Source organism: Panthera pardus, unplaced genomic scaffold (genome assembly GCF_024362965.1).
Source record: "Panthera pardus isolate Hobbes unplaced genomic scaffold, ASM2436296v1 HiC_scaffold_5, whole genome shotgun sequence".
Lineage (NCBI taxonomy): Eukaryota > Metazoa > Chordata > Mammalia > Carnivora > Felidae > Panthera > Panthera pardus.
The window spans coordinates 15,619,965-15,632,371 of record NW_026526980.1 but is presented as its reverse complement, the minus strand read 5'-3'; the positions used below and the strand labels follow the sequence as shown (position 1 = coordinate 15,632,371).

General features: G+C 43.8%; 1 protein-coding gene and 1 long non-coding RNA gene across 4 annotated transcripts in view; one reads left to right on the top strand and one right to left on the bottom strand.

The window, feature by feature from the left end:
- LOC128774853 (uncharacterized) overlaps positions 1-12,407 on the top strand; it is a 46,257-nt gene that overhangs the window by 16,738 nt on the left and 17,112 nt on the right. The window lies entirely within an intron of this gene.
- The window catches only part of LCMT1 (leucine carboxyl methyltransferase 1), a 40,948-nt gene that overhangs the window by 21,548 nt on the left and 6,993 nt on the right, over positions 1-12,407 (bottom strand). For 2 of the 3 annotated variants that reach the window (XM_053894293.1, XM_053894292.1), the window contains exons 2-3: positions 3,154-3,245; positions 616-737 (exon numbers count right to left, since the gene is read on the bottom strand). In XM_053894293.1, coding sequence (XP_053750268.1) covers positions 616-737; positions 3,154-3,245 — 214 coding nt within the window. Of the gene's footprint in view, positions 1-615; positions 738-3,153; positions 3,246-9,222; positions 9,308-12,407 lie in introns of all 3 variants that reach the window. The other variant, XM_053894294.1, reaches the window with a different exon arrangement.

Genomic DNA, 12,407 nt, shown 5'->3' with positions numbered 1-12,407 from the left:
CACCCAGCCTTGCAAATCTCCAAACTATACTGAAGACACCGTCACGACGACAGTAAAGTCTTTTGTTGTCGTCAAAACGGCAAATGCATGGGCCCCTGGTCTCAGCTACTCCACTGGCAGGGCTCTCGCACACATGCAGAGAATGTATACAAGGATTTTTATCAAAACCCCTGTTTGTAACAGCAGGAGCTAAGAAGCAAGGCACATATCTAGGGCCCTGGTGACATCATGTATGTGGCTGACAGTGGTTGCACAGCAGGTGCAAGAAGATGGGGACAGGGATGCGAGACAGGCAGTCACCACATTCCTTTTGAATATATTTCTAACATTTAAAAATATGTTTATTGACTTATTTTGCGAGAGAGATGGGGGAAGGGCAGAGAGAGAGGGAGAGTGAGAGAGTGACAGAATCCCAAGCAGCCTCTGTGCCGTCAGCACAGAGCCCAATGCGGGGCCTGAACCCACAAACCGAGAGATCATGACCTAAACCGCAATCAAGGGTCGGGTGCTGAACCGACAGAGTCGCCAAGGCGCCCCTGACATTTTTGAACCCTCTGGGAACCTTCACAAAATTAAACAATTGGGGAAACAAGGGGGTGGTATTTTTAAATTTACCTTTAGTCTCCAGAAGGTGGTATCCATCCCAGCCCCAAGATTTAGAATCTGACAGTGACATTCTGTCTTCTGTAGAAATGCCTTTATAAGCTGACTGACGCCATGGACGCGAGCAAAATATCCTGAGAGAGAGACAGAGACAAGTCATGACTCAGTGATGATGGAAATAAGCCTTGCAAAGTTCACACCAGGAGGACAAAACACAACCCTTCTGCCCTTCTTCAGGGGTAGCAGTTTAGGTTATCCATAGACCTTATGGGAGAAGTAACGACTTTAAAATTCTCTTCCTTTTTTTTTTAAAGCCGTTTGAACCAACATAAGCACAATCTATCTAATGGTTGGATCAACTACCTTAAGGAAAACGCAATGCCCCCTAAATCTACATATGAAAGAAAACTATTTTACATCAAAACATGGGATCTAAATGTCCTTCTTAAAAATGTGTTTTTTCCTGGCTAAGTGAGAGCTACTCAGAATTCAGCTGAAACTCAAAATTGGGAGACCCTCTGGAAAGTATTCTGGGGTCAGGAAATGGGCAGATAAATGTCAAAGCAAAGACAGCCATGTTTCTTAGCGTGCTCCCTTCATCTCCATCCTGTGCGGGTTAGAGCCTGGATGTTTGTAAAACATCACAGGCGGGGTTGGGCGGGGGGCGGTGCACAGGCAAATGGTGCCTAATAAACTGACTTGTTAAGCTGTGGCGTGGGAAGCTGGAACAGAGGAGACAAGAAATAAAAGAGGGTCAAAGGAAGATAAAATTGATCTGGGTTCTAAAGCCCTTCTGCTTACAGTATTACTATTTTAAGAACAAAATTTGAGTGGCATTTAGACGCTTACTGCAGTTTGACATAGGGATTTCATGTCTATGGATTCTACTAGTAAATAATTTGAGCTTGTCTTTTTACATGTCTCTTTTGGGGCGCCTGGGTGGCTCAGTCGGTAAAGCGTCCGACTTCGACTCAGGTCATGATCTCACAGGCTGTGAGTTCAAGCCCCCCGTCGGGCTCTGTGCTGACAGCTCAGAGCCTGAAGCCTGTTTCAGATTCTGTGTCTCCCTCTCTCTCTGACCCTCCCCTGTTCATGCTGTCTCTCTCTCTGTCTCAAAAATAAGTAAACGTTACGTGTCTCTTCCATTTTACTTTTCTCGTAAATCCTTTTTACCGTGGGTTACAGAGTATCATCCACAATGGACTGGACATTGGAAAAATTTTTAAAATGCTCCCCACACGTTGTTTGGGAAGCACTCTCCTACTGTGGGGCCCTAGTCTAGCGATGCCAACCCAGGGAGAGGAAGAAGGAAGGCCGGAGGGCTGACCTGCTGCCCAGGGCCCCCAGCACCCAGGGCACCATGGTGGGGCCCTGCCTCTGCAGCATCTGTTAGAAAAGTGTCCTCAAGAGCACGGGAGGGAGGCTTAAGGCCTCTTATCCAGGCCTCATCCAATTTTACTGATGCCTGGTTTCACCCTCAGCTCAAAGTACCATGTCCTTATTCTCAGGAAGCACCACTTTAAAATTTCTTCGCATTTCTCATTGAAACTACCCATAGGATCCATCTTTAGGGCCAAGATGCCCTGCACCCATAAGAACTAGGGTCATTTGGCCAATTTCTCAATCTGGCTGAGACTAAGTCACCCTCCTGTCTCAAATCCTTTCACTGCCTTGATAGAAATGACTTGTACAGCCTAACACTGTTACTATCACTGTAACAAGGCCAAAAAAAGTCATTCCTTCCATGAACAGACAGTTCACAGTAAAAGATATATAAATGGCTCTTAAACATATAAAATGATCTTGGGGCACCTGGGTGGCTCAGTTGGCTAGCAAGTGTCCGAATCCTGATTTCAGCTCAGGTCATGATCTCACGGTTCAAGGGTTTGAGCCCCACATCGGGCTCTGTGCTGACAGCATGGAGCCTGCTTGGGATTCTCTCTCTCATTCTCTCATTCTCTCTCTCTCTCTGCCCCTCCCTGCTTGCAAGCAAGTGAACTCTCGCTCGCTCGCCTGCTCTCAAAATAAACATTTAAAAAATATATTAAAAAAATAATCCTAATGATCTTCAATTTCACCCAAAAATAAGAGGAATCTAAAATAAAATTACTGTAAGATACCATTTTTCATGGATCAGATTAACACAGATGAAAAGTTTCATAATACACTGTGTTGGTGAGGATGTTGGGAAATAAGCACTTTCATATACTACCGGAGAGAAGGAACACTGCAACTCTCATGTTAAGAATGAATCCCTATGTTCTACTGCTGGCTTTGAAATGGAGAAGGGGCCATCTTCCATGGAATGTAGGTGGTTTCCAGAAGGTAGACAAGAAAAGGAAATAGACTCTCCCCTATGGTCTCCAAAAGAAACGGCCCTGATGACACTTTGATGTTAGCCTAGTAAGACCCGTGTTTGACTTCTGACCTTCAGAACTGTAAGATAATAAATTTGTATTGTTTTAAAAAAAAAAAAAAAAAGAATGAATCCCTAAAACCCCAGGCCTCTCAGCTGATGAGGGAATAGTGAGAAGGGAGGGGGTCACTTGCCTCTGTTAATTTCGGGGGCCTTCCTCTCCTTAGACAGTCTTACAAAATGCTGGATGTAAGGGTCATGCCAGTAGCCAATGCTTACTGCAAACCTGGAAGGGATAAAAAGGAGGCAGGTGAGTAGACGTCAGTAGATTCAGGTTCTCAGGAACCAGGTCTAGGAGGAAAACCATCCACTTCACAAGGCCAACACACTCCCATTTAGCACTCCGTTACAAATGTAAACAGACTCAGCCATCCGCCGAGGTGCTCACTTCCACTGCCTCTCACCCTTCCCACGGCGGCCATGTGTCACCTCTCTTTATTCTGACTGCTAATTCCGTTTCCAGGACCCTGGAGAGCATATAACCTCACCTCATACCTCACCCAGAAGACGTGCAACCATCTATTCACTCGGCAAACTCACTGGCCAGAACTATTCAGACAACTCTACTCAACCAGAAGTTCTGGGTCCACAGGAAAGGAGATCTAGAATTGTTTTGTAAAACTCGATAATGACTCCCTAAGTATTTCCCCCAGCTCTGTCATTTCACGTCCGTTAAGGAGTAAAAGGAAAAACCAGGAACAAATAAACAGAACAGCTACAACCTAGAAAATGCAGTTGTAGCTTACCCTCTCTGGCATGCACTACAACCTGGAAAATGCTACAGTAACCTAAACTCTCCCCAGGCCACACGACAGGGAATCAAAGTTCTAGTGTTCTAAGCCAGGGATCTGAAACCCCAATGACCACTTAAGGTCTTCTGGCAACCATGAGTGGAACCAGCCTTAGGACAAGGACATGTAATGGAAGAAACCTGGATCCTTAAGGCCGAGCCACTGTGGGCCTGCACCCCGCTCTACCTCTCAACAGACATTTTGAGAGTTTCTAAATGTCTTTATCGCTTAAACCGAACGGAGTCAGGCTTTTGTTACCTGCTACACCCTGAAGCATCCTAAGTGATATCCTGAGTGTATGAGCTCATTTCCGTGTTTCTTGATGAACAAGCTGAGGGGGAAGGGGTGAGTGACTGATACCCAGCTAGAGTCTGAGCTCCCAGAGGCAGATATGAGATCTTCTCTTTACGTCCACTGACAAGGCTTACCGCTGCCTTGACTGTGGTCGCTGCTAATCCTGTACAAACCTATCCCCCCCAGTCTCTCTCATGTCCACGTTCACACATCCGCGCGCAGCGCGCGCGCACACACACACACACACACACACACACACACACACACACAAGGAAGCACATACTTTTGGCTTCTCGAGGCAGCAAGTCAGCACGGAAATGCACAAAGTACTCATTAAGGGACACGATTTGCTACGGGCCCAGACTGTCCAAGTTTTACAAGGGTGAACAGGCTCAGCTGTCTAAAACGGTGCTTTTCAAACGATGAATTGTGACCCATCCGTATAATAAAATCAGTGTAGTAGTTTGCAAGTCTCCATCTGTGAAAATGCAGTCGAATAGAGTGAAATAGACAATATCAGTATGCATTCCACACTGTAAGAGTTAAGACGGTTTTGTGAAGCTTTGGTTGAAGTGGGTGTTTGGAGTAAAATGCAATGAAAAGTCTGTTCTCCAAACACACAAAATAGACTCTTAAACACAGAGAACAAGGTGGTGGTTGCCAGAGGGGGCGGGGGGATGGACAAAATAGGCAAAGAGGGCTTAGGAGGTACAAACTTCCAGTCATATAAGTAACGCACAAAGATGAAAAGTAGAATATAGGGAATACGGTCAATAATACTGTTGTAACAGTACGGTGACAGATGTGAAGACACTTAACCGTGGTGAGGGCTGAGTAATATGTAGATTTGTCAAATCACTATGTTGCACGCCTGAAATTAATGTAACATTGTATCTCAACTACACTTTGATAAGTAAAAAAAGAGAGAAGATGGTGTTCTCCCTGTTGGCAGATTTGAGGAGCACCGGCCTCAAAGGAATCACCTGGTGCCATCTAGTGGTAAAGGCCGTGTCTGCAGTCCAAGAACCACAGACTAGTGATGCGAACATCAAACATGGACGTAAGGGTTGGAGGGGGCCTTGGAACTGACCTGGTCAACCCTGACATCCGATGCCAGAATCCTTCAACAACACCAAGCCACTGCCTGACTACGCACCACAAAGAAGGCACTCACTCCAATGCCCAGCAGCCCTAGCTGCTGAAAAGCTGATCGAGTTGCCCCCCTCCACAAGCTCTGCGTTGGAGTTACTACCGCCCTCCTCTGGATGACAAGGAGCAGTTTCCCCTCCTCTCAACCGTATCCTCTGTCAAGTTAATACTATTGATTCCATCAAGCCATCTTTGGTGAGTGTCTGCTAAGTGCCAGCCATTGGGGACACAGTAGTGAACCAGACACAAAGATAAGGAAGGGCTTGTGACAGATGAAGGACAACAGCATGGAGGACGGACGGACCTACGTTAGAGAATGTGAGAGGGAAAGCCTCTCTGAAAAGGGAATGGGCTGAGTTGGGTGCTTACAGAACCGGAGAAAGCTGTGTAAAAGGCGTTCTAGACAGGAGGAAGAGCAGACAGAAATGCTCTGGACAGGAACCGCCTTGGAATGTTCCAGGAACAGAAAGTCGGTAGGGAGGCTGGGGAACAGCGGAGAAACAGGAGAAACTAGAGAGGCGGGTGGTGGGAGCCAGGGAGAGACCTCTGCAGCCACGTGCAGCGGCCCCAAACCACGGCGAGGTGCACAAACGTAACAGGTGGGGACAGAACACAAACGTATCCGGTCACGAGTCCTTACGACTCCCACTTTCTAATGTCTCCAACATGCGTCTCCTTCTGGTCTCCAGATCTAGAAGACTGCCAGTGGTTTCTGGGAGGAAAAGGATGTCACTGATCTGCCCTTCAGAGTGGCTAACACGAGAAGATTTACAGAGCACTGCTAAGAAGAGTACGGGTCAAAGAACTAGCGGGCACTGCTGATGGGGAGTTCCAAAGGGAGATGGGCAACCCGTTTCAGAGCTTAGAATTCTGTCACCCCTGGGAGCCCAGCTGAACATGGTGGATCCACACAAGGAACCACTAACCGGTCATCTCAGATATGAACTAGAAGGATCAGACATGCCAAGACGTTCAAGACACCGTGAAGGGAAAAATGTTGGGCCAAAAACCGATGTAGCCAATGTGCCCGTGAACACGTGTATGTGCGTATGTGCGTATCTAAGGACAAGTACTAGGGTACTGGCGATTTCTGGTGTGTGTGTGTGTTTTATCTCTATGTTTTAAACTCTTTCTCCATGAACTATATGCCATATTTCATCTAAGACATTATCAATTATAAGACTGAAAAAAGAAAGAAGAAACACTGCCAGTTAGTTAGCTTAATGTTTTTCTTATTGCTTACAATTTTAATTTTGTGCTTGTTGGAAAAAGCCCGTTTACTTGTTTGTTTAATTAGTTTTCAAGTAGGCTCTGTGTGCAACATGGGGCCTGAGCTCACAACCACATCCACAGTTGCATGCTCTGTTGACTGAGCCGCCAGACGCTCCTGCAAAAGCCCTTTTGTGCTTATTTAAACGGATTAAAAGGAAATGGATGAATGCAGTAAGAGGGTTAAGTCTTCCCTTCTGGGGTATCTGTGAGTTTCCACACAATATTGACCTTCGGGCCGCCAAGGGCATTGGCAAGGCTGCATCCCCAAGAGATCACCATCATCCTCTCCAAGATTTCCTTCCACGCTACCGACCGTCCAGGTGCAGGTTTTGTTACTGAGCCTTTCTTGATCTCATCAGGAGGTATCCATGGATGGTTCTCCAACAGCATCAGGATTTGTGCTCCTTCTGCAAATGGCCCTTAAAAGGCATGTGGGCAGAAGCACCCAAGAGCTGACGGTGTAGTCATCCGGCCCTGCCGCAAGCAACAATGACCACATCCACTCGCACAGGTAATGACAACTCTAACACGACTTGGCAGTGACTGCGGGACACATCGAGAATAAATCACAGCTGATGGCAAAGACGTAAGAACGTGTGTCACAGCATGGATCAAATACAGTGTTGCCTTCACCACATGAGCAACAGTGAGCTTAGATATCATAAGCAAACGTAAAAGGCAAATATTAAGCGATGAAAGGTACCTGTGACATCACATAGTAACATCCTGAAAACATAAAGAACTTACGAATCAGTAAGGAAAAAAATCCTAATATCCCAGAAGAAAGGCCAAAAATGGGCAGTTCACCAAAGAGCCAAGTGATCACTGAATATACAAAATAAAGAAACCAAAAAATGCAAAATGAAAGCAGAAACAGCAAGCAGTAAATCTGCTATCAAATCAGCAACAAAACCGTTTAATAGAACCTGGCTTTGGTGAGGATGAGAAAGAGGGCAGCTGAGCCGCCAGAACTGTAAACTGTCACTGCCATGCCACGAGGCACTTCGGCTGCTGGTACCCAAAGCTGAAGAGTTATATTTACGCGATGACCAAACAATCCCACTTCTAGGATTTTACCCTAAGGAAATAGTCAAGAATGAACACAAAAAGGTTTCGGTAAGAACACTGAACCTGGGGTTACGGTATCAGGTGAACAAAGCAAGCTACAAAATTCTATGTACAGAATGTTCCCAATTCTGTTAGATGAATGCGTACATTCACGTACACGTGAATATACATACATGTACAGTACACATATCAAGACTTCCCAGAGTAGGCACCAAAAGGTGAACAGTGGTCGCCTCTACACTGACGCTGTGCACCTAGTGCTGCTGTCTGTCTGTCCCCACCACAGTCCTCTGTTGCCCAAACCCAGAAAATATCCCCTCTTTTTGGGTATCCTGACTTTGTTTAAAACCCAAAGAATCAAAAATCTCCGATTTGGAAAGACCTATTTCGCAGTCTTCGGTCAATCCCTATTGCTTTTGAAATTTTCATGACATTCACGTACCACCTGTTCAGTGTAACATTTCTCTAAATCAACTCGCTTTTTTTTTAGTACTCGGGTCTGACGTGCTACCTACAACACACACTATAATAAATACCTAACTATTAAAATTTCAAACATCTGTGTGCCACCTAAAGTCATTTCACATTCCTTCCGTGGGAAACACTGATCTGGGCCAACCGCCTACTCACTCGAGAGCATTTACTGACTCTGCCCTATAGGCATGAGTACCACCTACAACAGGAAAGGTGTGACATGCTCTCCGCCAGGGATTTCTTCATCTGAAGGAAAGGGCAGGGGCCCTCCGCGCTCTCCCAGCCAGTGAGGATCAAGGCCAGGTTCATTTACTTCTATCAACACTCCTGAGAGCTGACTACAATGCCAGGCATCAGTCCAAATGCTTGACCGATAGGAACGGAACGCCTACAACCCTCATAATGACCCCCCGTGGAAGGCACTGCTTTACAGACTAAGGTGAAGGTCGGTCCCTCAAGCTGCAGAACCCTGTAGAAAATTTCATTCTATGGGTGCCTGGGCGGCTCAGTCGGTTAAGTGGCCGACTTCGGCTCAGGTCACGATCTCACGGTCCGTGAGTTCGAGCCCCGCGTCGGGCTCTGTGCTGACAGCTCAGAGCCTGGAGCCTGTTTCAGATTCTGTGCCTCCTTCTCTCTCTGACCCTCCCCTGTTCATGCTCTGTCTCTGTCTCAAAAATAAATAAACTTTAAAAAAATTAAAAAAAAAAAAAAAGAAAATTTCATTCTATTGCTTTTCGACCTATTTACTCACCTGGATTTGGATCCCTCCCCCGACACTTCAGTTGCTTAAATGATATCTGTGTGTGTGTGTATGTGTGTGTGTTTACGTGGTCGTGTGTGTGTATATATGTACACACACACACATATATATGTACATTAAACATATATATGTAACGTATGCACACATACACATACATACAATGTACTTAAATGCAACTGCAAAAATCAATCCGATGCTCTTAGCATCAATTTTTAAGTTTGAAATTTGAACTACATACTGCATACTAGCCTAAGATACTGCTCTACCTCTTATTGTTAATTTTATTGTTCTTTTTTTTAGTCTCATTTTTTTTTTGTTTCTATTTCTTGGTAGTTTTATTCTTGGTTATACATGGAAGGCAGAAAGCAAAGTCTTAAGGGCAACAGACTTTGTACCTAAACAGACTTTCAGTTTGTTTCCTTTCTTGTGAGCTCTGTTGCTTTCTTAAGTAGATCCGCAAGGCCTTAAGTGTTGAATCACCTAAAAAAAAACAAAACAAAACTGAGCCTCAATGAACTCACACGCTATCGTTTCTTCCTAACAGAGGCTACTGGTACTGCCTTTTGGCTTCAGCTAACACCCAATTACTTTACAAGGATTAATATGTCCTAAAATCTACTGCCTCCACTGTAAGTACTCATTGACTAGTGGGCAAGGCATTTATGAAAAAGGAACCAACATTCACAAGAGAGTGAGTTAAGTAGGAGAAGTCAATCAGAAAATTCCCATGGTACAATGTCTCGTATCTGACTTAAGCAAGCAAAAAACCCAGTTAATACAGAATATAGTAACAGGATGTCATGGGCCTGAATAATGCTAAAGTTCTTTTGGAAAAAATAAAACACTTAAGCTCATGTAGTCTGAATATTTTCTCCCAGTCTGTCTTGCCTGATCATTTTCTCAGTGCATCCATTTTTCCTTTGTAACTAGTGCTTTTTTTGGTTCTGTATCCAAAACATTTACCTACCTCAAGGTTGTCAACATATGCTCTCATGGTTTCATCTAAAAGATTTATGGTTCTAGCTGTTATATTTCGGTTTATGATCCATCCCAAATTAATGTGTACAGAACGAGGTAGGGGCTAAGGTCCATTTGGTTTCCACTTGAATATCTACTTTACCCAGAATTATTCATTAAAAAGACGTCCCTTTCGCCCACTGAATTGGCTTGACAATCTAGGTGAAGATCAACCAGCAGTACTTGTGTTTGGTCTATTTCTTGGACTCTTTATTCTGTTTCACTGATCTATCTTTATGCCAAAGACTTTGATTGCTGTGGCTTTACTGCAAGTCTTCAAATCAAGCAGTATTAAGCAGTTTAAGTTCTTCAACTCTGCTCTTCGTTTGAAGACTTTTTTGGCTATTCAAGACCCTTCACGTTTCCATATACATTTTCAAAACAATCTGTTAATTTCTTCTAAAAAAAAAAAAAAAGATGGCTAGGATTTTGACGGTGATTGCACTGATTCCACGGATCAAGTCAGGGAGAACAGGAATCTCAAAACATCAAATCTTCCAATGCATGAACAAAGCGTATCTCCCATTTATTTCAGTCTTCTTGAATTCCTCTCAACAGTGTTTTACGGTTTTCTGTGTAAAGTTGTTTTGCGTCTTTCGTTATATTTATTCCTACCCACTTTAGGTTTTTGGATGCTATTGTCAATATTTTCAATTTTAATTTTCCTACCCATGTATGTTGAACAGACAGTTCACGAGAGATGTAGGAATGTCCAATAAACACACAAAAAGATGCCTAAGATCACTAGTCACCAGGGAAATGCAATTTAAAACCATAATGAGATGCTCTTTCACCCTCACTGACAATACAGAATGTTAACAAGGATGTTGAGCAACTGGAGTTTCAATATATTGCTGGTGGGAAGTGTAAAGCGATAAACCACTTTGAAAATTAGTCTAGCAGTTAAATATATACCCACCCTGTGACTAAGCAATTCTATTCCTAGACATTTATTTGAGAGAAATTGAAGACCTGTGTAAGAATGTCCCTTGTAGCCTATTCACAATGACCAAAAACTTCGATACAACTCAAATGTCCTATCATTGGAGAACACGCGAACAAATCATGGTGTATTCATACATGTATAGGAACAAACTACACTGACAAAGACTCTTTCCTTGACCAAACTCTAGCCAGGTTCCTCGAGCCCTCTTCTCCACTAGGCTTCAACCTTGACTTACTGTATAGAGACTCGAACAAACACTAACGTAGACTTTAACAGCTCAAGGCTCCACCCCTAGGATGATTCCCGTACCCCTTAGTGCCTGCCCGAGAAAACTCAAGGCTGCCAAAAGCATCCATTGTTTCTTCTAGCCAACACTGAAAGATCAGGTCCCTGTCTCCCAGTGAGCAAATCCAGGTGGTTTCACATGAACCAATACCTTTCCTGGATTTTGTAATTTTTTACTTCTGACTTTATTCACCCCCAACTTTACTCCCTCATTCTCTCTTTAAAATCTCCTCTGTACAAACTGAAGTTGAGTTTCATTCACTCTGGACTCTTTTCCTTATTGGAATAGTTAATTACTGATTAAACTCTGTCCTCATCACGTGAACTAGTATCTAGCTTTATCTTTAAAAAAATTTTTAATGTTTATTTATTTTGAGAGACTGTGTGTGTGTGTGGATGCACACGCAGAGGAGGAGCAGGGGGTGGGGAGAGAGAGAGAGAGAGAGAGAGAGAGAGAGAGAGAGAGAAAGAGAGAGAATCCTAAGCAGGCTCTGCACTGTCAATGCAGAGCCAGACATGGGGCTCAATCCCAGAAAACGTGAGATCATGTCCTGATCCGGAATCAAGAGTCAGATACTCAAGTGACCAAGCCACCCAGGTGCCCCTGGCTTTATCTTTGATAACGCAAACAACATGGATGAATCTCAAGGAACACAGTTGAGTGAAAGAAGACAAAATAATACATACTGTATGACCCCATTTCTATGACATTCGAAAACAAGCAGATATAATCTACCACAGATTTCAAAACCAAAAAATGACTGGTGAGGGTAAGGAGACTAATTAGAAACATATAACAAGGGAAGTTTCTAGAGTTTCAGATATATTTTATATCTTGTTTTGGGCGGTGGTACACAGATATACCGTGTACGTTGACTCTTGAACAACACGGGTTGGGGTGTCAACCTCCTGTGCAATCAAATCTTTGAGTATAACTTTTGATTCCCCAAAAACTTAACTACAAATTGACTACTATTGACCAAAGTCTTAACAGTTGATTAACATGTATTTTGTACGTTAGATTTATTATATATTGTATTCTTTCAATAAAGTAGGCTAAAGAAAATATTAAGAGGGGCATCTGGGTGGCTCAGTTGGTTAAGTGTCTGACTTTAGCTCAGGTCATGATCTCATAGTTCATGGATACGAGCCCTGCATTGGGCATTCTGCGGTCAGTGCGGAACCCACTTTGGATCCTCTTTCTCCCTCATCTGCCTCTCCCTTCCTCATGCACGTGTGCGCGCGCTCTCTCTCTCTCTCAAAAATCAATAAGCACTAAAAAAAAGAAAATATTAAGAAAATCATAAAGAAAATACGTTTAGAGTACTGTAC